At 58.2% G+C, this 26,903-nt stretch overlaps 1 protein-coding gene across 7 annotated transcripts in view; it reads left to right on the top strand.

Annotated features, from left to right (window-relative positions):
- SYK (spleen associated tyrosine kinase) overlaps positions 1-26,903 on the top strand; it is a 74,657-nt gene that overhangs the window by 29,272 nt on the left and 18,482 nt on the right. For all 7 annotated transcript variants that reach the window (XR_002826313.1, XR_002826312.1, XM_014468304.2 and 4 more), the window contains exons 2-6: positions 7,872-8,310; positions 10,355-10,515; positions 22,426-22,564; positions 25,872-25,953; positions 26,319-26,368. Coding sequence is in view for 5 of the 7 variants with exons in the window: in XM_014468304.2 (XP_014323790.1) it covers positions 7,906-8,310; positions 10,355-10,515; positions 22,426-22,564; positions 25,872-25,953; positions 26,319-26,368 (837 nt within the window). In the remaining 2 variants the exon portion in view is untranslated. The remainder of the gene's footprint in view (positions 1-7,871; positions 8,311-10,354; positions 10,516-22,425; positions 22,565-25,871; positions 25,954-26,318; positions 26,369-26,903) is intronic.

Raw genomic sequence — 26,903 nt, 5'->3', positions numbered from 1 at the left:
ACCCGCTGTGCTGCGTGCGCTCTGTGGGCTGGCACAGAGAAGGGCCGTCTGCCTCACCCACACGCCCATTCCCAGCGGAGGCTGAAGGAGTGGCCTCTCCTTGCCCCAGCTCCCACCGCACAGAAGTGTCCCTCTCATGCTCTGCTCAGAGCCACTTGTCGGCGTTTGTTGTGCTCTTTGTTGCTGTGCTGTTGGAATGGCCGCAGCACAGCGCCAAGTGCAGTCTGGCTCCGTGGTGAAGGAGGCAACGCTGTGCAGCGCTGTGGGCCCTGAGCTCGGTGTGACAACGTCAGCAACATGCACAAAGCACATTTACTCAAACAGCAGCACAGAAAACCAGGCTCTGTGGACGGGCTGAGATGTCATGAGCACAGGCTTCCAGGGAGAGGCACTGCCCTTCCCCGGGAGCAGGAGTGGCTCAGTGCTGAGAACTCCGTGCCCACGGTGACTGTATGGGACCTGCTGCCATGCATAACGAGAATCCACTAAAGACACCCAAGGCGACGAGGATAGGGAGAGGAGAGGAATTGATAGAATGGAGGGGAAGGAGGGGAAGCAGCGACGCGGTGGAGTGTGAGGGCCTCATTGTGTGAATCCAGGCCCTGCGTGGAGAGGCAGCTTCCTGTGCACAGACCAGGTGTGGGTGCTGGGGGCTGCGGCCCTGGATGCATTTGTGGCCACTGAGTGTGGACACAGGAGGAGTTGTGCCCATGTGTGTCTAGGTCTCGGTGTCTGCTGCCTTTTCAGGAGGGTCTTGGTCAAAATGGAATTGTGTGGAGCCAAGCAACCAGGATAGTGAATGTCCTAGAATGACATTGAGTGGGGAAGGCTTCTGACCCAGAGCAGAGTGGGAGCAGGTGAGCCTGGAGCAGGTGAGCCTGAGCAGAGCTGGGAGCAGGTGAGCCTGGAGCAGAGCTGGGAGCAGGTGAGCCTGGAGCAGAGCTGGGAGCAGGTGAGCCTGAGCAGAGCTGGGAGCAGGTGAGCCTGGAGTAGAGCTGGGAGCAGGTGAGCCTGGAGCAGAGCTGGGAGCAGGTGAGCCTGGAGCAGAGCTGGGAGCAGGTGAGCCTGAGCAGAGCTGGGAGCAGGTGAGCCTGAGCAGAGCTGGGAGCAGGTGAGCCTGGAGCAGAGCTGGGAGCAGGTGAGCCTGGAGCAGGTGAGCCTGGAGTAGAGCTGGGAGCAGGTGAGCCTGGAGCAGAGCTGGGAGCAGGTGAGCCTGGAGTAGAGCTGGGAACAGGTGAGCCTGGAGCAGGTGAGCCTGGAGTAGAGCTGGGAGCAGGTGAGCCTGGAGCAGAGCTGGGAGCAGGTGAGCCTGGAGCAGGTGAGCCTGGAGCAGAGCTGGGAGCAGGTGAGCCTGGAGCAGGTGAGCCTGGAGCAGAGCTGGGAGCAGGTGAGCCTGGAGCAGAGCTGGGAGCAGGTGAGCCTGAGCAGAGCTGGGAGCAGGTGAGCCTGGAGCAGAGCTGGGAGCAGGTGAGCCTGAGCAGAGCTGGGAGCAGGTGAGCCTGGAGCAGGTGAGCCTGGAGTAGAGCTGGGAGCAGGTGAGCCTGGAGTAGAGCTGGGAGCAGGTGAGCCTGGAGCAGGTGAGCCTGGAGCAGAGCTGGGAGCAGGTGAGCCTGGAGCAGAGCTGGGAGCAGGTGAGCCTGGAGCAGAGCTGGGAGCAGGTGAGCCTGGAGCAGAGCTGGGAGCAGGTGAGCCTGGAGCAGAGCTGGGAGCAGGTGAGCCTGGAGCAGAGCTGGGAGCAGGTGAGTCTGAGCAGAGCTGGGAGCAGGTGAGCCTGGAGCAGAGCTGGGAGCAGGTGAGCCTGAGCAGAGCTGGGAGCAGGTGAGCCTGGAGCAGGTGAGCCTGGAGCAGAGCTGGGAGCAGGTGAGCCTGGAGCAGGTGAGCCTGAGCAGAGCTGGGAGTGGGCATCTGACGACCTTGGAGATGCTGAACCGGATGTCCTATGCATCCCAAGGGCAGCTGAGGGTCAGGGCTGGAGGCGCCGAGGCAGGGCCTGGGCTGAGAGAGCCAGGCGCGTCCATCGCAGGCTGGACCAGGGCCACTGGGGGGCAGTGAGCTGGTGCCTGCGTCGTGCTCCCTCAGGACGGGGAGCCTCAGGCTGGGTGCGTGTTCCCCAGGCTCCTCGGGCTCCGCACTGCGCCGTCCACGTGGACAGAGCACCCCTGCACCCTGGTGGTTTGTGCTGCGACGCCGTGTGCGCTCACTTAGAAACGGAACAGAGGCCCCTGGCTCCCAGGTGGCAGCCTCCATGGTGAGGGGCCGGGGACACTCCGGCTGGAGGCTCAGGGTCAGGGCCAGAGGGCAGGCTGAGCTGACGGTGAAGGAAGCGCTCACTTGGGTGAGATAAAGGTAAGCAGGGCCATGAAGCCACCTCGGCCGCGGTCCTCGGCCCACACCTCTGAGGTGGCCGGAGCTGAGACCACGCGCCTGAGAAGGAGAAGCCGAGCAGGTTCGCGTGAGGCCTGGGGTCAGGAGAGGCCACCACGTGAGGACAGGAAGGAGGGCCGAGTGCTGGGCAGGGCGAGCACGGCGCAAGCGGGCAAGAGGAGCCAGGGCTCGAGCCATGCAGGGAAGCAGGGTTCGAGGAGGATTTGGGGTGTCCCGGGCTGGGAGGGGCTCGCCCGCCTCACACTGCGCACTGTGCAGGGCATGGCCAAGAGGGAGGGCTGGCGAGGGAGGACTGGGTGCAGCTTCCGTCCACATCAGGGAGAGCTGGTGCGGCTCCAGGCAGCGTCGGGGAAGACCGCAGCCAGGGATTGGGTCGTGTTAGAGAAAGCTGTGAGGTCCCTGGAGACCGGCTGGGGCTGTCTCCTAGGTCCCCAGCCTGGGCAGGTGGTCCCTGCCTGGACTCCTGCTCCCTGAAGGAGCCCGTTCCCATGTCAGATGGTCACGACATGAGCCACGAAGGCTCCATGCTGAGCACACGAAGACTGAGAGGAATCCTGGAAATCCAGGGCCTCGCCCCGGGCGGCTGGTCAGGGCTGGTGCCATTTGCTCAGGTGGGAGAGGCTGAGGGAGGGCGTGCATGAGCCACGAAGGCTCCATGCTGAGCACACGCAGGCTGTGTCGGGCAGACCCAGGTGGAGGCCTCAGACGTGCGGCATCTGGTCAGGGTGGCGTGGAGGGGCCTTGCTGGTAGGCGGTGTGGATGGAGACAACGGGCTGCAGACCCAGCGCTGGGTGCTGAGCGAGAGGAGGGGAGCCCCGGAGGGAAAGGGGCTGTCAGGAGGGAGATGGACCCCTGAAGTGGGCACTGCCAGGAGGCTCGGCCTGTGGAGGTGTGACATCAGAGCAGAGGATGGGGCGGGGTGGAGAAGGAGAGGAGGCAGGAAGAGGGGGGCAGAGGGGAGGGCCGAGTGGAGGGGCCAGCAGTGGACGCATGGGAAGCTGGCCAGGCTCTCTCCTCTCCCTCGTGTTTGTACGGTCACATCTTTGCACACAGAGCCTTTAAAAACAAAACTGGACTCTCCGTACCCTTATTTGGAAACTGGCTTTCACGTAATTTTAAGTCTGTCCACCTGCCAGGTGCAGGAATGTTCCAGGGGCGGACAGGGCAGCGGGCAAGGCATCCCTTCCTGCCCGCTCTCCACTGGGGGAGCCCAGCTGGAGGGGTCAGGTGTTAAAGGGCCTCGTCCGTGAGGAGGCCTGCGGAGAAGGGTGAGCAGGGTGCATCCTGGGCGGCCCGGGCATCGCAAGGCATTACTTCATGTCCCACAACATGTTTCTATCACAAAATGCAGTTACCTGTGCCTGGGAAGGCCCAGACGTGATGCTGCGGAGTCGAGAGCTCACCTGACAATAGCCTGAGGCCTCACCTGCTGGCAGTACCTGTCCAGGGGCTCACCTGACAATAGCCCGAGGCCTCGCCTGCTGGCAGCACCTGTCCTAGAGCTCACCTGACAATAGCCCGAGGCCTCGCCTGCTGGCAGTACCTGTCCTAGAGCTCACCTGACAATAGCCCGAGGCCTCACCTGCTGGCAGCACCTGTCCAGGGGCTCACCTGACAATAGCCCGAGGCCTCACCTGCTGGCAGCACCTGTCCAGGGGCTCACCTGACAATAGCCTGAGGCCTCGCCTGCTGGCAGTACCTGTCCTAGAGCTCACCTGACAATAGCCCGAGGCCTCACCTGCTGGCAGCACCTGTCCAGGGGCTCACCTGACAATAGCCCGAGGCCTCACCTGCTGGCAGCACCTGTCCAGGAGGTCACCTGACAATAGTCCGAGGCCTCGCCTGCTGGCAGTACCTGTCCAGGGGCTAACCTGACAATAGCCCGAGGCCTCACCTGCTGGCAGTACCTGTCCAGGGGCTCACCTGACAATAGCCCGAGGCCTCACCTGCTGGCAGCACCTGTCCAGGGGCTCACCTGACAATAGCCCGAGGCCTCACCTGCTGGCAGTACCTGTCCAGGGGCTCACCTGACAATAGCCTGAGGCCTCGCCTGCTGGCAGTACCTGTCCAGGAGTTCACCTGACAATAGCCTGAGGCCTCACCTGCTGGCAGCACCTGTCCAGGGGCTCACCTGACAATAGTCCGAGGCCTCACCTGCTGGCAGTACCTGTCCAGGAGGTCACCTGACAATAGTCCGAGGCCTCGCCTGCTGGCAGCACCTGTCCAGGAGGTCACCTGACAATAGTCCGAGGCCTCGCCTGCTGGCAGCACCTGTCCAGGGGCTCACCTGACAATAGCCCGAGGCCTCGCCTGCTGGCAGCACCTGTCCTAGAGCTCACCTGACAATAGTCCGAGGCCTCGCCTGCTGGCAGCACCTGTCCAGGGGCTCACCTGACAATAGCCCGAGGCCTCACCTGCTGGCAGTACCTGTCCAGGGGCTCACCTGACAATAGCCTGAGGCCTCGCCTGCTGGCAGTACCTGTCCAGGAGCTCACCTGACAATAGCCCGAGGCCTCACCTGCTGGCAGTACCTGTCCAGGAGCTCACCTGACAATAGCCTGAGGCCTCACCTGCTGGCAGCACCTGTCCAGGGGCTCACCTGACAATAGCCTGAGGCCTCGCCTGCTGGCAGCACCTGTCCAGGGGCTCACCTGACAATAGCCTGAGGGCCAGCCAGGTTGCTGGGCGTGGGGAGGGTGCAGAGCAGGAAGCCTGTCCACCTGGCCGGCAGCGGCAGGAGCCGGCAGCGTGGCCCCACCTGAGGCTAAGCACCAGGCAGACTCCGTAGTGAGCGAGTGGTATCTACAAAACGGGCGGGAACCGCGCTGTGGTGACAGCACCTGCAGACAGCGGCTGGGACGGAGGTGGCAGCCCCATCACCGTGGTCTGTGTTGTCGGAGACCAGGAGTAGGCCCTGGGTGGGCCCCTGTGGGAGCCAGTCCTGACAAGGCATGAACGGGTATCAGAGATGTTCACCCCCCAGTTAAATAGCCCAAGAAAGTGCCCGCGTTGTCCCTGCAATGGCCCATGCCTGCTGTCCGCTGGCACAGTGCGCAGAGGCCATCCTCCGCACAGGAAGTGGCCCGGCAGCCATGGCGCCACGCAGGGCAGCCAGGAGGCGCACCGCTCGGGTGACTGCAGTGTCCCTCGGAGCCACACAGGGGTGCCCGTGGGCCTGCCTGCCCCATGCCGACTGCTTCGGGGTGGCTCACAGCAGAGGCGCACCCATGTACCTGTTAGATGAATGTAACTTGTGTTAGGAGTTATGTCACTTTAAAAGTAAGTGTTCGCACTGAAAATATTGTTTTGAAGACTTACAGTTTCAGCTGAGCTCACGGTGGGCAGCAGCTATGCCAAGGGCCCCGAGTGTAGGGGCAGCGGACAGCAAGGGTGCCGCTGGGGCCGGGCTCTGAGACGATCCTCCTGCCCCGACCCAGAGCAGAGAGAGTGAGAGCAGGACCTGGCCAGGCAGCCGTGGCCCGGGGAACAGCCAGCTGGGATGAGGCTGACCGGCATGGAGGACAGGGACAGAGGGACAGGGACATGCTGCAGGGATGGAGGAGGACCAGGACGGGAAGGAGCAGGCTGGCGGCCGGCATGCTTGCAGGGTGCAGCTGGGGCGATGCGGTCAAACCAGACAGGGAATGTGTAAGGACAGAATGGAGGTCACACTAAAGGCATTTGCCACTCAAGCCTTTGGAAGGAGGCTGGGCCCTGGCTGGGCAGTGCCCGGGCGAGGGAGGCTCAAGTGGTGGAGGTCCTGGCCACAGGCACGGTCCGGGCCCCGCAAAGGCAGCACCGAGATCGCTGGCCTGCAGCCCCGCAGGCCCTGCGTTTCAGATCCAGGTGATGCTCATGTGTGGGGGCTTGTAAGTGTTGGGGTGAGGGGGGCTGAAATGCGGATGGGGCCCAGGGAGTGAGGGGTGGCCGAGGCCCAGGGAGCGAGGGGTGGCCGAGGCCCAGGGAGTGAGGGGTGGCTGAGGCCCAGGGAGCGAGGGGTGGCTGAGGCCCAGGGAGCGAGGGGTGGCCGAGGCCCAGGGAGCGAGGGGTGGCCGAGGCCCAGGGAGCGAGGGGTGGCCGAGGCCCAGGGAGCGAGGGGTGGCTGAGGCCCAGGGAGTGAGGGGTGGCCGAGGCCCAGGGAGTGAGGGGTGGCCGAGGCCCAGGGAGCGAGGGGTGGCTGAGGCCTTAGAGACGGTGGCGGGAGCAGAGCCAGTGTAATGAAGGAGCCGAGGCCGCACTGCGAGGCAGGGCCCCTGCGAGGCGAGCACCGGGCAGAAGGTCCAGCAGAGCAGCAGATCCCTGGCCTCTGGTGTCTGCTCCTTAGCTGAGCCCTCGGCCTGACATGCGTGTGGACTGTGCTGACAGGTGGATTTTCAGAAACTGGACAAAGGAAAGCAATCACTGATACACAAATGCTGGAAGCAAGAAATCAATTGTCCCATCAAATCATAATAAACGCAGTGTCCTGGGGCCCGTCGGGGGCCCTGGGCTGGCACATGGCCGGGAGGAGGGTCTGCTCCACGGGCACCTGTGCTCCCGGGGCCACCACGCCCAGCCAGCGCCTCCTGCTCAGGGCTTCCGCCCTGTCCTTTGTCGGAGTGTGTGTCTGTGTGTGTGTCTGTGTGTGTCTGTGTGTGTGTCTGTGTGTGTCTGTGTGTCTGTGTGTGTCTGTGTTTCTGTGTGTGTCTGTGTGTGTGTCTGTGTGTCTGTCTGTGGGTCTGTTTAGTGAAGCAGCGTGTGTGCTGGAACAGGTCTCATCGGTGTGGAGCCTGCACTGCTTCTCAGTGGGGAGGGTGGGCGGGTGCCGGGAGCGATCTGGGGGAGGGCCGGAGGGGACAGGAACAGCCGAGGCCGGGGCCCTGGGAAGATGTCACTCTCCATGCCCCAGGGCAGAGGCTGGTAGGCCCATCTCTGGGCCTGAGGTGTGCAGCCCTGGGGATGCTGTCACAGGTCTGTGTGTGAGGCGGGCCCAGCACTCCAGCTCCTGGAAGTAACTGCGTCGGGCAGGTGCCTGGCTCCAGGGGAGCGTGTCCAGGGAGGCTCCCTGCTCACAGCTCTGACCAGCTGCCAGTTCCGCGCCAGGTCTCCGTGCCAGGGAGTGCAGGCACTAGCACATCCGGGCCCCACCTGCTCTTGCTGACCGTCGGGCCAGCGCCTCAGCCCTGCTTGCAACAGGACTTCTCTTTCTCACGCGTCTCTTCGAATCCTGTCCCGTGGGCATGCGTGTCCAATTCTCTGGTTTCAGGCTCCATGCAGCGCGCGTGTGCAGGAAACCCAGTGTCTCTGTGAGCGGATGGGGTGGTGGGGGGAGGAGGGGGCTGCGGGGTGAGGAGGGGGGACAGTGCGTTCACTGGTGCAGTGTGCTGGCTCCCGGGAGGGGGCTCCCCTGGAGGCCTGTCTCCTGTGTCCAGGGGCGGAAGGCTGGCAGTTTCACACCAGTTCCTGCTGCTCAGGCGCTGACCCCTGTCCCTCTTTGTGCTGCCAGGTGGACACGTGTGGCGCGGCGTGAGGGAGACAGCATGGCTGCAGGCGTGGCTGACCACCTGCCCTTCTTCTTTGGCAACATCACCCGGGAGGAGGCCGAGGATTACCTGGTCCAGGGCGGCATGAGCGACGGGCTCTACCTGCTGCGCCAGAGCCGCAATTACCTGGGCGGCTTCGCCCTGTCGGTGGCGCACGGGCGCAAAGCGCACCACTACACCATCGAGCGGGAGCTGAACGGGACCTACGCCATCGCGGGCGGCAGGGCGCACCCCAGCCCAGCTGAGCTCTGCCTCTACCACTCCCAGGAGTCCGACGGCCTGGTCTGCCTCCTCAAGAAGCCCTTCCACCGGCCGCCCGGGGTGCAGCCCAAGACGGGGCCCTTCGAGGACCTGAAGGAGAACCTCATCCGGGAGTATGTGAAGCAGACCTGGAACCTGCAGGTGAGCCGCCACGGGCGCAGCCCCCACCCCTCCCCAGGGCCCGCTGCCTCAGACCAGCATCCACTCAGACCAAAGCGCTTTGCCCCAGAAGGCAGCCTCTTCCCTGTGCTCACAGCAGTGAGGGTGGCCCCTGCGTGCAGCGATGTGGGTTTCTCCACCAGGAAACCGCGTCACCATTTATGCCGGCCTTTTCAGAGAGCGTGGCAGGCACCCTGTCCGTTATTTACCCAAGGGGGTCGCACTAGACAGGATTCTATAGCTCCGTGACCTCTCGCAGAACGTCGGGTCAGCACCCATGTTAACTAACCGCTATGGCTGCCCGGCATTCCTCCTGTCCCCGAGGTTCACTTACCCGTGGTCGGCAAACAGCGGCTCGAGAGCCACATGCAGCTCTTTGGCCCCTTGAGTGTGGCTCTTCCTAAGCCTTAGGAGTACCCTAATTAAGTTAATAACAATGTACCTACCTATATAGTTTAAGTTTAAAAAATTTGGCTCTCAAAAGAAATTTCAATCGTTGTACTATTGATATTTGGCTCTGCTGACTAATGAGTTTGCCGACCACTGCCTTAGCTGGTTCCACTAATGGACTTCCATTGTTCACACACAATGGGTGGGGAGCACCCTCCACAGCCATCCTTCCGGCCGCCGCCGTGTCTGCCGGGCGGGCCGAGCACCTGGTTTGCCGCAGCGAAGGGCGTGCGTGTCTGGTTTGTGTGTGTGGACAACTTGTCATCCACGAAGGTCCCGGAGGCTGTGACCACTCACACCCGCGGCCTCTGGGTCCTCTCTGGGCTCGCCGCCTCGCCAGCCTCTGGTGCGCCTGAGTCATCGTCCGTGCAGGGACGGCTGTACAGGCTCCCGGGCTGCGTGCTGTGACTGCTTCCTCCCGGTAATACATTCTGTACTAAGTTCCACCTTGCAGAGCGTGATCGTACTCTGCCCAGCGTGCTCGTTAGCAGGCACTGGGTGTGTTAGACCATCCCTCTCCTTTAAAGTCAGGCGGATCAGATTCATTGAGGTGTAATTTACACATCCTGTGCCTTCTGACTGACACGTGGTATAACGAGGCCCCATCCAACCAAGACACGCAGCAGCTCCACTGCCCATCAAGCACCCTGTGCCCAGCCCCCAGATGCCCCCCATCTGATTTCGGTCCCTTAGCTTTGCTGCTTCCGGAACTCCGTATAAACGAGCTCACACAGCAGGTAGCCTGTCAGACCAGCTGCTTTCGCTGAGTGTCGGGCCCCGGTGAGGCAGCATGCGGGCCTGGCGAGGAAGGCAGTGTGTCGGCCACGGTCATCCTCTCTGTCAGGGCTGCGCAGTGCCACACCCTTCCACTCTGACCTCGATGCCCTTGCTTTGCAGCCTCCCTGGTATGTAACTATCGCTGCTTTGGTTTCTCATTTCATCTGTGAGGCATGACAAAGCTCCCACCCTCACCTGCCTCCTCCCTCCTGCTCCTAGTTTGGGTTGATTCTATTTTTACTTTTTGATTCTTGTGGTTTGTTTTATAACTTCAGATAATCAGACTCTGGTTCTTCATTGACTGCTCTGCGGGATATGTGTTTCTCCCGCACTAAGAACAGAGAGGACAGAGCCCACCCAGGGTGAGCCCCTCCTGTTTCTGTTCGGTGCCATCATTTCCACAGCGAGGTGCGCCCTGCAGTGCCTGCGGTCCCACCCTGCAGGACAGGCAGCACTGTGCGCGCGGTGCCCTCGGGGCGGGCAGGAGCGCAGGGCTCCGTGCTTCTCCATTGCTCATCGGTGATTGACACGGAACACTGTCCTAGACGACTGAGCCAGGGACGGGGCTGGGTCCCGGCGTTTCTCGGCCTGGTGTGGCCTTTGGAAGGCCAAACGTCTCAGTGTTCTGAAGTCTGCTTTGTTGTTCACATCGGGGAGGTGCTGGAATACTCCGCAGATCTTTCTGGCTTTGTTTATGGGGGCGTGCACGCGCACACTTGGTGATGGTGCGTCAGGATGCAGGCCGGTGGGCGCCTGAGGCCTCGCCTGAGCCCTCGCCTGAGCGCAGCTCTGCCCGCAGGGCCAGGCGCTGGAGCAGGCCATCATCAGCCAGAAGCCGCAGCTGGAGAAGCTCATCGCCACCACCGCCCACGAGAAGATGCCCTGGTTCCACGGGAAGATCTCCCGGGACGAGTCCGAGCAGATTGTCCTGATCGGGTCCAAGACCAACGGGAAGTTTTTGTAAGTACTGCCTCTTTTCCTCTCCCGCACCACGGGCCTGCTGGGGTCAGGGCTGACTCGGGCCTCCATCGCCCGACCCACACGACCGGGGAGCCCACACTCTCACCCGAAGACACATGCAGGCTCCGTCCCATCCGGGGCGTTTCCAGTCTGAGCTGCCCCTCGTCACTCACATTTGTTTAGCCCAGTCTGACCCACGGGGAGCCTCCTATGGGCACTGGGCATATCATTTAATGGCTGTTCCTCAGCCTCAGAGCCAGCTCTTGATAGCAAGCTCGGCTGCATGGTGATGCCTGTGGTATTCGTTTAATCCAGAGGCAGTGCAGGGCCCGCCCAGTCTTAGCCTTCCCCTGTCTTCCTGGGAACTAGGTGCCGGGAGTGCAGGTGGAGTAGGCCTTTGGTCACCGCCCGTCTGGTCTTTGCCTCCTAAGCTCAGGGGGAGGCGGGCGCCCCGATCCTGCTCACTGTTATCCTCAGATGCCAGGGAACACTCAGTGTTGGGTCCTGGAGACGCAGGCCACCTTGGGGGAGGGTGGGGCATGGCCCAGAGAAGGAAAGAAGCTGTCTCGGGCAGGGGTACCCCTCCTCCCCAAGGGGCCTGGCCGAGGCGACACCACAGCCTGCTGGCAAGGCTGCTCTCCTGTATGTCCCGGCTCAGGGACCCCAGAGGTGCTCACTGGGGCTTCGGAGGGCAGGCGCCCCCCTCACCTGGACACTGACACGGCCAGGCAGCCCGTGAGCAGGTAGGCTCATCCCAGCTGACTTCGTAAACTTTCCCTCCAAGTACAATGTTTCTAAAGTATCTCTTCAAAGAATTTTCCATAGACTTTACCATAATGCCTCTTATTTAAGAAATTATCTTAAACACATCATCTTATTAAAAAGTCATCCTTAGAACCAGCACAGACACCCAGGTCGCCCGGCAGTGGCGGAGCGATGGGAAGTGGGGTGCGGGGGCCGGCAGGCCCTGTGCTCAGAGGCCCCCCCTTGCTTCCGAGAGGTTTGGACGATTACCAGATTCTCACTCCCAGCTTCTCAGGAATAGTTTCCAACACAAACGTCATGGGGCTGTGGACAGGGCGTTCGATGTGTTAATCAGCCAAACTGCATCATCTCAACAGCAGGTGAGGCCTCTGCCTTCTTGCTGGTCCAGGGCTTGCAGGACCCGGAGGACGCGTCCTTGGGGTCAGGTGCTGCTGTGGGGAGGCTGTGCCTGTGGGCCAGATGCTGTGGGGGGCTGGCGGTGGGGGGGGGGGGAGGCTGCGCCCCTGGGCCAGATGCTGCTGTCAGGGAGGCCAGCCCCTGGGCCAGATGCTGCTGTCAGGGAGGCCAGCCCCTGGGCCAGATGCTGCTGTCAGGGAGGCCATGCCCCTGGGCCAGGGGCTGCCATGGGAAGGCCGTGCCCAAGGAGCCTTGAGACGGGTGCTGCAGGGGGTGCTGCAGGGGGTGCTGCAGGGGGTGCTGCAGAACGGCCGGGTCCCCAGTGGTGCTTCCTCCCCACATTCACATTCACCTGAGACCGTGCCTCCTGCCTACTCTCAACCACGTAAACTGCGTGTCCCTCTCTGGACCCGCACTCACTGGTGTCCGTAGCTGTCTGGGGCGTGAAACGCCGGCATTGCTCTGGGCACGGTGGAGGCGTGAGCCACGCCAGCACGTGCCTCGTGGAGCCTGCCTCTTAGTGGGGAAATGGACGTGGAGTCCTGAACGGAGCGGCACAGGACGCCGGGGCTCGACGCAGGACGGGGCTGCTGCCAGGTGCCTGCGCTGTCCTGGGCTGGCGGTGAGGAAGGGCCTGTGCGAGGAGACGTGAGCAAAGACCCGAAGGCAGTGGGCCACCCAGCGGGGATAGCCCGTGGGTGCCCTGAGGTAGGAGCGTGCTGGGCGCTCCTGGGTAATGGAGGCCTGGCTGTGGGCACGTTGGTCTGCCCATGTACGGGCACGCGTCAGGGAAGATCCAGCTAAAGCCCAGTGGGACCCGCCTGGGGGTGCAGAGGAGACGCTCCTGTGAGCACCCACAGTGCCAGCCCAGGTCCTGCCTCGCTGGTGAGACCAGGGACTGGGGCCGTGGGGGTGCCCTGGGCTCCTGAGGGCTTGCATGGTGGCGCAGTGGGCCATTTTGAGAAATCAGTCATAGCTCAGGTATGACCAAAAAACAAATGTGTTAGAAAAGGGAAACAAACTTATTTTCCCAAAATTATGAATTCCTTCCCTAGGGGAAGGATCCAAGATCGGTGGGGTTCAAAGCATATACAATTAGGAGACCCTCTTTTAAAAATACAAAACATACTTTTTTAGAATAAGAAGTAGATCACAATAAACCGTCATTTTAAAGCTGTAAGCGCACAGTTTAGAAAAATGGTGTGATTTTACTTCCCGGCCGGACACATCGATGGCACCTGTTCTTCCCCTTACTTGGCCGCCCAGCGTTTGCCCTTCATTTGGTTATAACTGGGCAGGACCGCTTTCCGCTCACAGGGAGACCCTCCCAGGCCCACGCTCGCGGTGAGTAATGCAGGCTCGTTCTGTTAGGGCTGCTGTCAGCTTGGGAAAGGAAGTTGGAGTAGGAGGAAAAGCAGTCTTCTGTGGTTATGATTAAGCATCTTTTAGTAACCAGATAAGACCCTAAAGCCATGTGGTCACATTGCTGGGCCCGCTGGGGCTGGCGGAGGCCAGGGGGCAGGCTGCGGTGGGCAGGCCCGGGCCCTCCCTGCAGGAGTGCCCTGCGGTGTGCCCAGGGCAGCGCACGGCCCGGCACGGTGCTGTTCCTGGTGCGTAGCCCTCTCCTCCGTGCCGTGTGCTGCGCTCTTTGTTTCATTCTGTAAAATATGTTACAATTAAAATGCTCCCAAAATGTCGTGTCCTGCAAAAGAAAGCAAAGGAGTTGTCATTTTCTCTGTGTTTAGTACCCAAGTAAATATTTTATCGTTTTGGGCTAAAGTTCTTACAAACCCAGAGCCGAGCCCGGTGCTGGCTGCAGTGCTATTTTGGAAATGCCCGTGAGTCCAGGCAGCACTGACATGGGATCGGAGGGCAAGGAGTGGACGGCGGAGGTCACGGGAGAGTGGGGTCCTGGTCGGGGCAGATGGCAGACTGGAGAGTAGGGGCCACCATGCAGAGCCTCCTGGGCCACACCGGCGGGCCAGGCACCCCTGGGAGACTGGTCAGGTCCTGAGAAGGGCCCCGATCTCTTGAATGGCCCAGAGTGGGGGCAGTGCAGGGCAGCGGCCCCAAGGGTCCTGCCAGGAGGGGCGGCCCAGAGGCAAGCATTAGATCAGGCACAGAAGTTTGGAGAAATCAGGAGAGAGTGTTGCCCATGCAGCAGCTGAGTGTTTGAGGTCAGGGATGTGAGACACTGAGGCAGGGAGAAAGCCCAGGAGAGTTGGAGTTCCATGATCTGACAGACGCGTGTTTTGGCAAGTGTGCAAGGAGGCCAGGCGCTGTGGCCTGCGGTTTCACCGCCCCCTCCCCCCCATACCTGCTCGGTGGTGCGGGCCTCAGCGTGCGCTGGCCTGTGGTTGCTGCACACGATGGGCGGGACCCCTAGACACACTCCCTTCCCATCCTCCCATGGCCGCTCTCCAGTGTGTTAGTTAGTCATCCCGGGGGCCTCTGTCCCGCACGCAGAGGCCTGGGCAGGGGCCAAGGACAAGTGTGGTTTGCCCTGCAGAGGCCATCAGTGTCCCGTGCTCGGGGACAGCTGTCGGGTCTGCGTGGCGGCTCTGACCCGCCCTGTATCTGAGATCCAGGGCCCTGACCTTTCTGTCCGTCACTCTCGGGGGGAAATGAACACTGCAGTCTGCGTCGAGCCTTCTGTGTTAGCTCCCATGACTTTCTCTCTCCCTCCTTCCCCCCACATCCGTGCCATTCTTCCCGTCCTTACACTCACATGCACACATTCACTCACCCACTCACGCCTCCTACTGCGGGGCCCTGTGGGAGGCGCTGCCCTGAAGCAGTGATCAAGATGCACAGATGGACCGGTGAGCACACTGTTCTGTACACACTGGGGCCTGGAGGACTCGGTGCCAGGGCTCTCTAAGGAAAGGCTGGCGTCCACCAGAATCAGAGGAGTGCAAATCAGAGCCTTTGTCCAGGACGGCCCTGGCTCAGGGGCACCAGAGGGCATCCCTGTCCCCCTCGACTATCAGAGCAATACCTTCCCCCAGTGTCCTCCCCTCTCTCCCCTCCAGGTGGACTCGATTGCAGGTGGATGCTTCCCTTTGGAAATAGATCCATATTGGGAACACTTTTCAGTGCACATGCAGCTCAGTGAAAGGTAGCCATAAAGAAGCATTCCCAACGTGGCACATTTCTCAGGGATGTTTGGATGGCTTATAAGAACATATACTTGTATTCCCTATGGGCAAGGAAACATGTCAATCAGGATAAAGGATGAGGAATGAGAGCTGTACCTTCCGTTGTGTTCCACAAGATGGACACAGAATCCCAAGATGATTCTCAACCTTCTGTGGGGGAGGAGGGAACCACCTGGAGGAGCTTAAAGGCACAGATTACTGGGTTACCCCCTCCCCGAATTTTTAACTCACTAGGCTGGATTATGGCTCAAGAATTTGCATTTCTAGCAAGTTCCCAAGGCATGCTGCTGCCGCTGGTCTGGGGACCACATCGAGGCTGTCAGAGATGCCGGTACCCACTCACCGAGGTTAAGAATAATGATCATTTGAGATTTTCAGAGTTCATTGGGGGGGCGTCTCTAACCATATGTGCAACACATCCCAAAGCCTGTGTTATTTCACTGGTTGGCATAGATAACCTTAAAATTGCTTCTATTAGTAAAAACTTAAGTGAGATAGTAAAGAAACTCAGGCCATGACGTCCGACAAGCCCAGACAGGTAGCTCTGTGAAGACCACTTAATTCATGTCTCTGACCCCGGTTTGCTCCACGATAGAATGGGAAGCTAGTGTTTTATCTCAGTTGTTTTGGGGTTGAACTAGGTAATGTGTATAAGTCTAAGCCAGTGGTGGTCAGGTTTTTGTGCTTCTCACAACAGATTCTTTTCTATCATCAGTTCTGGAAAATACTCAGATACTTTTCCTTCATATATGACTTTATATTTTACCATTTATTCCTCCAGAAGCTCTTATTAAACATATGTTAGACCTCAATTCATCCTCTACATTTTTTCTTATTTTCTATTGCCTTACTGTGTGCCACATTCTGGCAATATCTCTAGATTTGTCTTCCAGTTCACTAATTTTTGCTTCATCTGTGTCTAATCTGGTGTTACACTCATTTGCTGAAATTTTCCCACCAATTGCATTTTGTAAACATTTCTACCGGTTTTGTTTGTTGTTGTTACTGTTGTTTCAATATCCCTGAGCATTTTTTGAGAGTACCTTACTGCTTGCTAGTTTGTGATTCCATCCTTTGTTTCTTTGCCTATGCATGCATAGTTAGTCTATATTCCATATCCGATGTCGGGGGGGGGGGGGGCGGTGTGTGTAATCTCTGTCTCTCCTGCTCTCTTTCTCTCCCTGCGCCCTCTCATGACTCATGTTTCCTGATGTTTTGGGTGGCCTTTTAGCACTCGTACTTATCACTATTCATCTGTGGGGACCTGGCGTATCCTACTGGGGATTGCTGTTCTCCAGAGCTGGCGAGGGTCCCTCCTCCACAGGTCTGTGCTCTAATGCGGGGCTCTCGGCCTCAGTAGTCCCCCTGGGTGCTGGCCCGGGTGCTGGCCCTCTGTCCACTGCAGGGCTAATACTGGACATGGTCCTTGGGCCAAACTCACATTTTTTTTTGCTATTTGCCACTCACTTCTCACTGCTCAAATTTCAACTCACTTTTTGCTATATCCTTAAATTTCTAAAGCAAATGTGCATTTAGAAAAAATTTTATCCTTGCTCATTGATGAATGGAACAGCATATGGTTGTCTTGAGCCTCAGATGTGAAAATAAAAGCTAAATGCTATCAGCACCTTCTCGTGCTGCTATCCTTGATCAAAGTCCACCATTTCACGTGACAGGTGTGGCTGTGCAGTGCAGACTGGCATAAACACTCCCGACCTGTCTGAATAAAACGGTCAAAGCGGGTGGCAGCCGGATCAGTATCAGCCCATCAGTCCGATCGAGGTCCCCACAAAGCTGACCGGGGAGACTGACCCTGTCCCACCCATGAGCGCGCGCACGGGGGGAGGGAGAGGGGCTGTGGCGCAGCCTTTGGAAGGAGACATGGGAGAAGCTGGGCCTGCCAGGTGTGGGCTGTGCTCTGCACTGTCCTCCGTCACATGGAAAGCACGTGCGCCTGCACTTTGGATGGTGCGAGGCAGTAGCACCGAGATGTTGTGTTTCTTATGCCTTTTGTGTCGTTAGGGCTGTGCCTCCCCTGAGTGAGGGCTCTCCTCATACCAGCTTGCGCACTGCCCAGCAGGTCACTCCTACACGCTCTGGCCTGCCTTCCACGCTGACTCCCTGAGAAGGCGCTACTGGGCCCCTGTGGCAATATTTGACCGCCTGATGCTGTGTGGGGCCTGGACAGGAGGGAGGAAGCTGCCATGGGCACCCTGCTTCTGTCTGCACAGACCACGGTGCCTTCATCGCAGGCACACCACCCGTCCCAGGCGCCTCCTTCCCCTCCAGCCAGCCACGCTCTGCTCCACCACGCACAGCAGAGAGGAGAATGGGCGTGCCTGGCGGGCTGGGTGTGCCCCCGCTCTTCTGTTCTGTCAGCAGCAGACAGTGAGATGCCCTGGGACCTTGGTGGGTGGAGACCGCCGTGAGGGTCCCACCGCCTCCTGGGTCCTCACCTCCCGCCAGTGTCTGGGCATCACCCTGTGCGTTCTCTCCCATAGAGGAGGGCCTTGGAGTCAGCCCCTCCTTGCAGAACCAGCCTTGTCCCCACCGCCCCTGCCAGTCACAGAGCCTGCCACTGCGCCCTGGGGGAGGGGGGCTCCCCTGCCCTCTCCTGAGGAGAGTGTTCATACGGCATGACACCAAGACGGGCCCGAGGCCAGGAAGGCCCTGCACAGCCCAGCTCCAGTTCAAAGCAGTGACCCCACGCTCTGTGATAGCAAAACACAAGGCTGTCGTGAGCTTGGCTCTTCCAGGAGTTGCGGGGGCGAGTGGGGGTGGGGGTGGGGAGTGGATAGGGGGGAGTGAAGCACCCTAGGGTTTCCATGGACCTGTATGCCCGAGGGCTCGGCAGGAGGCTGGAGGCGGGGCCCTGAGCGCCCCCTCTCTGGGCGCCTGTGTGGCCAACGTGGTGGGTGTGGGGCGCAGCGCACTCTCCTGAGGAGCAGGGGCCCACGGAGAGCTGCCACAGCAGCTTCCGAGCCAGTGTTGCCCGTCTTTTAGATTAAAACATCCAGGACCTGCCCCAGCAGCAGGCACCTCACCGTTGCTGGCCGTTAATGTCACCAGCCTCTGGTCTGCGCCACCTCCAGCTGCCGGGCCTGTGGGTTTCCCTTCTGTGCCCTCTCTTCCTGCCAGCTGCGGGCCCTCAGGCTGCTCGGCCACGCCGCTGGGCCTGGTCTTCACAGCTGCTCCAGGCTGTGGTCGTCTGTGTCCTGGGCCCGGCACAGGCAGCGTGGCTGGAGCTCGGGCGAGACCGTCCTCGGCCCTGTGCCCTGTGGAGCCTCAGGAGGTGATGCCTCCCAGCAGCCGCTGGCCCACAGGCAGAAAGCACCCACTCCCCCTGCACAGCTTTCATCCTGTTTTACAATGAAGTGCCGCCCAGGAGCGTGGGCCCCTCTGAGAGCCTTTGCAAGTCATCACCGATCCAGCACCCGAGTCAGGACAGAAGCACCACATCACAGCAGGTCCTGCTCACACCCCGCCCAGGACACCACTTCCGGGCTGGTGCCCAGCAGGCCTTCAGCCTTCTTCCTGTGTTTCACTTTTTTTATTTTTATTTCCATTTTGCCACCTGAGACCAGTGCACTCTCTGAGCAAAGCCGCCTGCTTGGGCTGCGGGGAGCGTGGTGCGTGTGGCGCCGGGAGAGCCGTGCGAGCCGAGCCGCTGTGCTCGTCCTGCTGCTCTGCTCTGAGCGTCTGTGTGTGAGCGCCTCACGTGTGTTTGCTCCCTCTGTCGCCGGGGACAGTGCAGCTCTGGTGACCGCGGATGCTTTCGGGGTGCAGAGTGCAGACCCGGGAGGGACTGCTGACTCAGCATGAGTAGGTTCGATCTCAGTAGAAAATTCCCATCGTTTTCCAAAATGGCCAGATTCACACTCCCTCCAGCGGGACATGAAGGAGCTGGCGGCCCCATTCTCAGCAACACAAGTATGATCAAGCCTTTGAGCGTTTGCCTGTTGGAACGGTGTGATCTAGGTCGACTTCTTTATTGTGGTCTTAATTAGCATTTCCCAGAGCTCTAGCAAGGTGACTGCACTATGTCCCTGGGCAACCTGTGATCCTCTGTCTCAGTTTAAGGGGGGAGTCCATCAAGGCACCAGGGAAGGTGGAGATGGGGCATAAGCCTGGAGACCAGAGCTCAGAGCCCGTGTACTGTCCCAGGACGCCAAGGTCAAAGGGCAGGGATGTTGGGAGTGGCCCATGGACACTGTGCTCCCGCTGCTTTCTCACTGTGCGTATACATTCTCAATGCTTACTCGTAGTCTTAGCAGTTGTCGTAGTTCCTTAAATCTCCCAGCTCTCCTGCTTGTTTACACTAATCTATACTAATAATAGAGGAATATGCAAATTGTCCAGGACACCGTCACATAATGACCAGATCAGCAGGCTGCGTCCCACCCCCTGCACTGGCCCCGGGTAGGAGCCCAAATCCTAGCCTACCTAAAACATGGCTGTGTGCCATCATATCAGTAAGAAAGGGACATCCCACACTTGCCTGGGGCATCCAAGTCACTGGCCTAGAGAATCAGGGTTTCAGATAAGGGGACACAGCATTCCACTGCTATCTTGAGTTTGTGGTTTTCAAGGAAACAGCCAGAAGGGATGATAAACCCTCCCCAAACAGCTCAGCCAGCGCCTATCTAAGCTGTGGCTTCGTTTAAATCGAGCCTTTCTCGCAGTGAATGACCCCAACCCTCCCTGGATCAGGCAGGTTCCTGTGGGGCGCGATCTCCACGCAATACAACAGGGGCCCCAGTTTCATCCCTGGTGATCTCATGCATGCTAGCTTGGGGCAGCGGGAAGGAAGGGAAAAGGCATCATGCGGGGCAGCTCGGGCGAGCAAGCAGAAGGAAACCATGTCTGGCGGACACTCCCCTGCCACCCCCTTCAACGTGTAAGAAGAATCGAATAAACCCATGCAAACACCTCTCCCCTGCCCTGGAGAGATCCAGGACAGAAGGGCATCCTGCCCAGGAATTGTGTACCTGCTTCCCACCCCCTTCCTCCAAATGGACAGGTTAGGGGGTTAAGGGGAGGAGGAGGAGCCTTGCAGGAAGGGGATCCCCAGGAACCGCACCCCTGCCCTCCCTCAGGACCTGACCTCTTGGAGTGCAGGGCCTGACCCTGCCCCCAGCAGATTTGCATATCCCAGACCCTCCTGTGCTTCCAGGCACTGGGCATTCCCACCTCTTCCCTGCCTCCCAGCCGCTGACCCTCACTGTCTCCTACCCCAGAAGCACTCTGTCCTCCCCAACTTTCGGTCTTTATAGCCTAAATGCATGGTGGGCTTAGTTGCTTCTCCATGGATTTTATTTGATAAGAACCCAGTGAAGTCGCTTAGCAACTGAGCTGCTCAGACTTCATCAGGGACAACGAATGACACACCTTACTTGGCTTTGATAGCAAAGCAATCTTATTCTTTTATTTTTTTAAATAGATATTTATTGATTTCAGAGAGGAAGGGAGAGGGAGAGAGATAAGAACATCAGTTATGAGAGAGAATCATTGATCAGTTGCCTCCTGCACATGCCCTATTGGGGATCGAGCCCGCAACCCAGGCATGTGCCCTTGACCAGAATCGAACCTGGGACCCTTCAGTCCTCAGGCCAAAGCTCTAGCCACACCAGCTAGGGCAAGCAATCCTATTCTTAAAGACTTGATTTTTGTCATAAACAAGTGGATTTGAATCATATCAAACCAATATACATTTTTAATGAAATGTCTTCTTTTCTACCTTAAAGCTTATGTTGTATAATCTATACTAATAAAAGGGTAATATGCTAATTAGATCCAACGTCTTCCGGATATCCATCTGGACGTCCTTCCGGACAAAGCCACCATGGTGAGGGCCAAGGCAGAGGCGGTTAGGGGTGACCAGGCTGTCAGGGGAGGGCAGTTAGGGGTGATCAGGCCGGCAGGCAGAGGTGATTAGGGGTGATCAGGCAGGCAGGGGAGTAATTAGGGGCAATCAGGCCAGCAGGGGAGCAGTTAGTGGCAATTAGGCCAGCAGGCAGAGGTGGTTAGGGGCTATCAGGCAGGCAGGCAGAAGTGGTTAGGAGCAATCAGGCAGGCAGGCGAGCAGTTAGGAGCCAGCGGTCCCAGATTTCGAGAGGGATATCTGACTGCTGGTTTAGGGATTGGGCCTAAACCGGCAGTCGGACATCCCCTGAGGGGTCCTGGATTGGAGAGGGTACAGGCCGGGCTGAGGGACCCCCCTCTCGTGCATGAATTCATGCACCAGGACTCTAGTGCATATATAATAAACAAAAATAGCTAGTCCTGTGTGCCCCTTGTGAAGTAGGCTTGGTTCTCCCCATGTAAAAGCCTGTTTGGCCTTTACTGTGTAGTTGGTTCTTAGTTTGACAGCAACCAACTGGCCTCCATGGGCCACGTGGCTGGAAGCATAGCTCCCACTCAGGGTGCTGGGCTGGCAAAGGGGCAAGAAAGGCTGTCTCTCCACCTGCACCAGCCGCTGAGCTGCGGGCGTGGTGGGAGCCCATCCATCATGCACAGCTGAGCAGGACTGAGAGCTTTATTTTTTAACCAATTTCCACCCCACACACCACAGCTCAGCTCTCAAGTCTTGGGTTAGCTTTGGAGAAGAATCTATAGGAGCGACAACGGGAAAGTATGGCCATGTCTGTTCCCAAAGCCCAACTGGGAGGAGGCGTCACAAATGTCCCCCAAACATAGAAGGCCCAGGCAGGTGGGCACATTGGAGCTCTTCCCAGGATGTAGTGCATTTGGGCCCTGAGCATTTGGGGCCTCGGTTCCCTCGTTGTAGGAAATGCCAGGACTGCACGTCTCTCTAGCTTGTCTGGACTCACCCTCTCTCCGCTCTCATGATCCAACAGGCTCCAGTTGCTAGAAGGGGAAAATGGGCTGAGAGCCAGGTGGCTAAGCAGCTCATTTGGGGAGGTCCCGCCCATTCCGTTCCTCTGCACCCTCGCCTGGCCTTCCCAGGGGTCTCTCTCCACTGCGGGTAAAAGCCCCCCTCTCGTGCACTGGATAAGGGAAGAGGTCACCCAGAGACCCCACCAGGACGCAGAAGCAGAACAGGGCAGTCCCTGATTTTGCCTGTCACTCCCACTCACAGTGGGTGACCTTCCCTTCTCCCAGGGTTCCTCTCACTGCGTCCTGTGCAACAGCCATGAAATCCCTCCTGAAGAAGGGAGGGCGCGAGCCACCCTGGGGGTGGTCCCGAAGTTCCCAGAAAAGTGTGCATCACCCCAGCCTGTGCCCAGCTGGTGGGAGCAGCGGCTGGGCCTCTGCCCTCAGCAGAGAGAGGAGGTGGTGGAGGGCTCACAGCCCCGCCCGCCTCGGGGCCTGTGGGTCTCAGTGCTGGCGCCTGAGCGGCTCTGCGCCCAGGTGCACCTCAGCCTCTTCTGATGCCCAGCGGAGTCCAGCCCAGGCCCTGGGACGTCTTCATCGTAAGCTCTTGGTGTCACGGAGCTGCATGGGGGCCTCCCTGGGCACGGTGGGCAAAGCCCTTGATCCTGAGGTGGGGACGCTGTGGCCGGCAGCAGGCCCGGGGCACTGTTTCTGCCAGGGGTGGGCTCGGGAGTGACTGGCTCTTCCTGTCTTCCAGGATCAGGGCCCGGGACAACAACGGGTCCTACGCCCTGTGCCTGCTGCATGAGGGCAGAGTGCTGCACTACCGCATCGACAAGGACAAGACGGGGAAGCTCTCCATCCCCGACGGGAAGAAGTTTGACACGCTCTGGCAGGTACAGGGCCATCCGGGCAGTGAGGGAACAGCCCAGAGCCTGCGAGGAAGCCCCTGGGGGTCCCTGCCCGAGACGGGCCCAGCCAGGGCCTGCCCCCAGCTCCAGGGGCCGAGTACCAACACCCAAGTTTGGGAAGCACTGGTCTAGGGTCCTCATGAGGTTCAGGCAGCTCCAGAGGTTCTGCAGCTTCTCCAGGCCCCACCAGGACTGGGAACCCCTGGGCAGTGCAGCTGGGAGGCACTGGGGTGAGAAAACAGCTGTGAAGACATTTACACACTAAGACAGTGTGCTTGGCGGGGAGGAGGGACGGAGGTGACCGATCAGACTTGTTTTGAGCTGGGAGAGGCCGGGTTGAATATAAGATGCCAGTGCCATTCTTGCTGCAAAATGAGCCGCCATTGAAATGAAGCACCTCAGACGGCAAGGCAGCATCCCTGTGCCCACCGCCTGCGGGCTCTCCGCGCTCACTGGGCGAGTTCAGTCCTGGCCAACTGCTGGCAACCCTAAGCAGCTCGCCATGCGGGGGTTGCTCAGGTGCAGTGAGCACTGACCCACGCTGGCCGCTGTGTTCCAGGGCTGCCATGGGCGGAACTAGCTTGCCTTTATTTTAAGTCACAGCATGTGATTTTAGCAAAGCATGCTGGGGCGGAGACCGAGAGGACGGGCTCTGCCTCCCGGGAGCAGCAACTGCGTGAGCTCCTGTGGGTGAGGGAGGTGAGAAACAGATGCTCCCGGGCCTGGCCAGGAGCCTCGTGTGGTAACCGCAACCAGAGGTCCCAACTCAGAATCCTGCCTCTAAACACTAGACCAGGACCCTCCTGACCTCAGTGCACTTACAGTAACCACCGCCTCCTGTGCAGTGATTAGAAAGAGAAACCCTTCTTTTCCAAATGCTGAATGTTACACTATTCTCGTCATTTACGGCATTGACCTTGTCTTTTGGTTTGTAGCTCATTAGCATATGGCTCATTATTGACCAAAGACTTTGCTTTATTTTAATGGTATCACTTTGAAAGAGCATTTAGCCTATCAAGTAGTCCACTGCAAATTAAAGAGATGAGTGGAATTCTGCCTGGCGGTATTAATTTCCCACCAGAGTCTCTTGACTCCACGTGATGTGTCGGGCGTGTGACTGTTGTCCCCTGCGCGTGCCCTCAGCTTCAGAGTCTGTTGCTGCCGCAGTGCTGAACAGCTCCGCTCATTGGGAAGTTTCTTCCCAAGACGTTGTCCCAGGCTTATGGATTTCTCTGGCGTAGTATAGTCTTCAGCCCTAATTACTTCCTTCCATTGTCTATTGTCTAACTAGCCACTGTGTCTAAGAAAGAACACCCAAAATGCTAGCACTACCTTTCAGTTTTATAGGTGTGACTCCATGGGTTTTTCTGGACAGCAACGTAAGGTGCCTCTGTGCCCGGCCCCACCCAGGCCGCCGGCGCTGTTTCTGTTGGTAATTCCTACACTAGCATTCCTTCCTGCAGCGTAGGAGTCAGCAGCAGAAGCTGGATCTGGCCCCGGCCTGGCTTGGTGCAGTCCCTGATGAAAGTGGCTTTTACACTCTACAGGATTGTTTTAAATTGTGACAGAGATGGCATGTGGCCTGAAAAGCCCAAAAATATCACTGTCTCGCCCTCTACAAAACACGTTTGCAGACCCCGCCCAGTGGGCAGTCCCTACGGGTCCACCTTACCCAGCCTCCCTTGCAGAATAGATTGTCTGAAAACACAGCAACGCTGGAGAGATGGCGGGATGTCTCCCTTGTTTTAGGGCCCTCAACACTCTTGGCCTGAGAACACACCACTGCACTTAACAGACAGGGGGCGCTCTGGGGTCCTCCCAGCAGCAGGTGAGGGCTCATCGGATTGAAACGTGCTAAGAGGGTAGATTTCATGTTGTGTTCTTACCACAATAGTTCACATTTTGAAAAAGAACTTCACCTGGAAGGATAAAATATATTCATTCAACAAACATTCACACAAGTAGGTAAGTTTGAGGACTGGAAAGGTACCAATAAACAGACAGAGAAGGGGTATCAGATATAAATATTTTAGGTTGTCTGAAGAGAAAATATCTGTTATGAGAAAAGACAAGGTGAAATATAAGGACTGTCTTTTTCTTTAAGATTTTTTATTGATTTTTATTTATTTTTTAAAAATATATTTAATTGATTTTTTACAGAGAGGAAGGGAGAGAGATAGAGAGTTAGAAACATCGATGAGAGAGAAACATCGATCAGCCGCCTCCTGCACACTTCCCACTGGGGATGTGCCCGCAACCAAGGTACATGCCCTTGACCGGAATCGAACCTGGGACCTTTCAGTTTGCAGGCCGACGCTCTATCCACTGAGCCAAACTGGCCACGGCGTTTTATTGATTTTTAGAGAGAGAGCAAGGGGGAGAGAGAAACATTGATGTGGGAGCAGAACATCAATCTGTGCCTTGTACACGGCCCCCTTCCCCCGCCCCCCCGCTTGGATCAAGCCCACAACCCAGGCCTGTGCCCTGACCTGGAATCAAACCACCAACCTTTCGGTGCGCAGAATGATGCTTAACCCACTGACCCACACCGGCCAGGGCTCAGGGCTATCTTACTGCATAGTTTTGATAAGATAAAAATAAATCCACTTGCATGAATTTACTTTTAATGTAGAAATTAGACTTCACAATCATAGTTTTCAGGAACCATTAGCCAAAGATGTCCAGGGCCTGTGAATATAAGGTTATTTTCCAAAAGGCCACCTTTCCCCATGTCCCGGCTCCTGTCACCTGTACTGTGATGGCTTCTCTCTGAAACTTTTGGGCAGAATGACTTGGTCCCTCCAAAGTCTTGGCCCCCAGCACTGTGAACAGCATTCCTCACTATTTCTCTGTCTCTCCACCAAGAAAGGAAGCACTTTAGGGCAGGAAATATGTGTCCACTCACCATCGTTCACCCCTGTCCTCTCTCAGGGCCCGGCGAAGCGGTGCTTGTTGAAGGACTAACTGACTACTGAGTTTATGTTCATAACATCACACAGATGTAGAGCATGTGAGCAAATCTTGGTTATGCAACTTGCTATGAGAGAGAGAGAGAGAGAGAGAGAGAGAGAGAGAGAGAGAGAGAGAGAAAGAGAGAGAGAGGATCCCAAAGGGAACATGGCCTGTGGACAGATGTCCTGAGTCTGAGGGTGGGAGGAGAGAGACATGGGGAGGGTCAGGCAGACACACCAAGGAAGTGAATCACTTTTAAAGTTTGAGAGGGGAGCTAGCTGCTCCAGGTACGACTCCCTTTCCTGCCACCTTACTGCACTCCTTACCGCTTCTCTTCCAGCTGGTCGAACATTATTCTTATAAACCAGATGGTTTGCTACGAGTCCTTACAGTTCCATGTCAAAAAATCGGCGGGCAAACGGGTGAGTGACTAAGACATTGGAATTTCCATCTTTTAGATAATAATAATAATGCCATAATCACCAGCCGTGTTTCAGATTCCGCCTGTTGCAAATTCAGGTGGGATGAGGCCTTGTTTTTACTGAGTGATTGATTAAAAATGATAGATTGCTCCAATTTTACATATATCATTGATAAAAAAAAATAGTCAATACCTTTAACTTTAAAAAAAACTAGTGCTCATTGCAGGGGTGAGAAGCGGAGTGGAGATAGTAATGAGGGGGAGTGTGTGCAGACGCCGCATGCTCCCCAGCAGCCGCGCTTTGCCTGATCTCGGAGGGGGTCCTGGTGCTTCCGGGCGAGCAGTAACCATCCCCTTCCTCACCAGGAAATGTGAATTTTGGAGGCCGCCCGCAGCTCCCCGGCGCCAACCCTGCGGTGAGTGTTTCCGGAAATACCGCGGCGGGGAAGCAGGGTAGGGGAGGTAAGGAAGGGCGCTTTGGGCTCACAGGAGTCGTGGTCATCACTGTTTCCATAACGCTAAAGGGACTGCAGGCGTCAGCTAGGTCTGCCCCGTTCCGAGCTAGCCAAGTTCATGTTTTGGGGGGTTAAATCCTCTCCATTTCCTAAAGGTATGCAAAAGACCATGAAACCCAGTGTTAAACTGGAAGTATGTCTCCTGGCAGATTTGGGAAAGGGCTCAGTCTGAGCCATCTGTGGACCCGCACGGCCACGTGCACGGTGGGCGGAGCACGCCTGGGGTACAGAACGTCTCCGTGTGCTGTGGGCCGATCGTTGGGTTCCGTCAGCCAGGACAGGGTTAGGGGAGACAGGCCCTGCCCCGAGGCTGCTCGCCCGGACCTCCGCAGGAAGGCCGAGGGGCAGTGCTGGATGGTCAGTGAGGAGCCTCAGGGCAGCGGGGATGCCAGAACCTACCTCCCTGCGTGCCAGGAGGAGGTGAGAGGTGGCCTGT

This window comes from Myotis lucifugus, unplaced genomic scaffold, assembly GCF_000147115.1.
Source record: "Myotis lucifugus unplaced genomic scaffold, Myoluc2.0 scaffold_446, whole genome shotgun sequence".
NCBI lineage: Eukaryota > Metazoa > Chordata > Mammalia > Chiroptera > Vespertilionidae > Myotis > Myotis lucifugus.
This window is presented reverse-complemented; position numbering and strand designations above follow the sequence as displayed.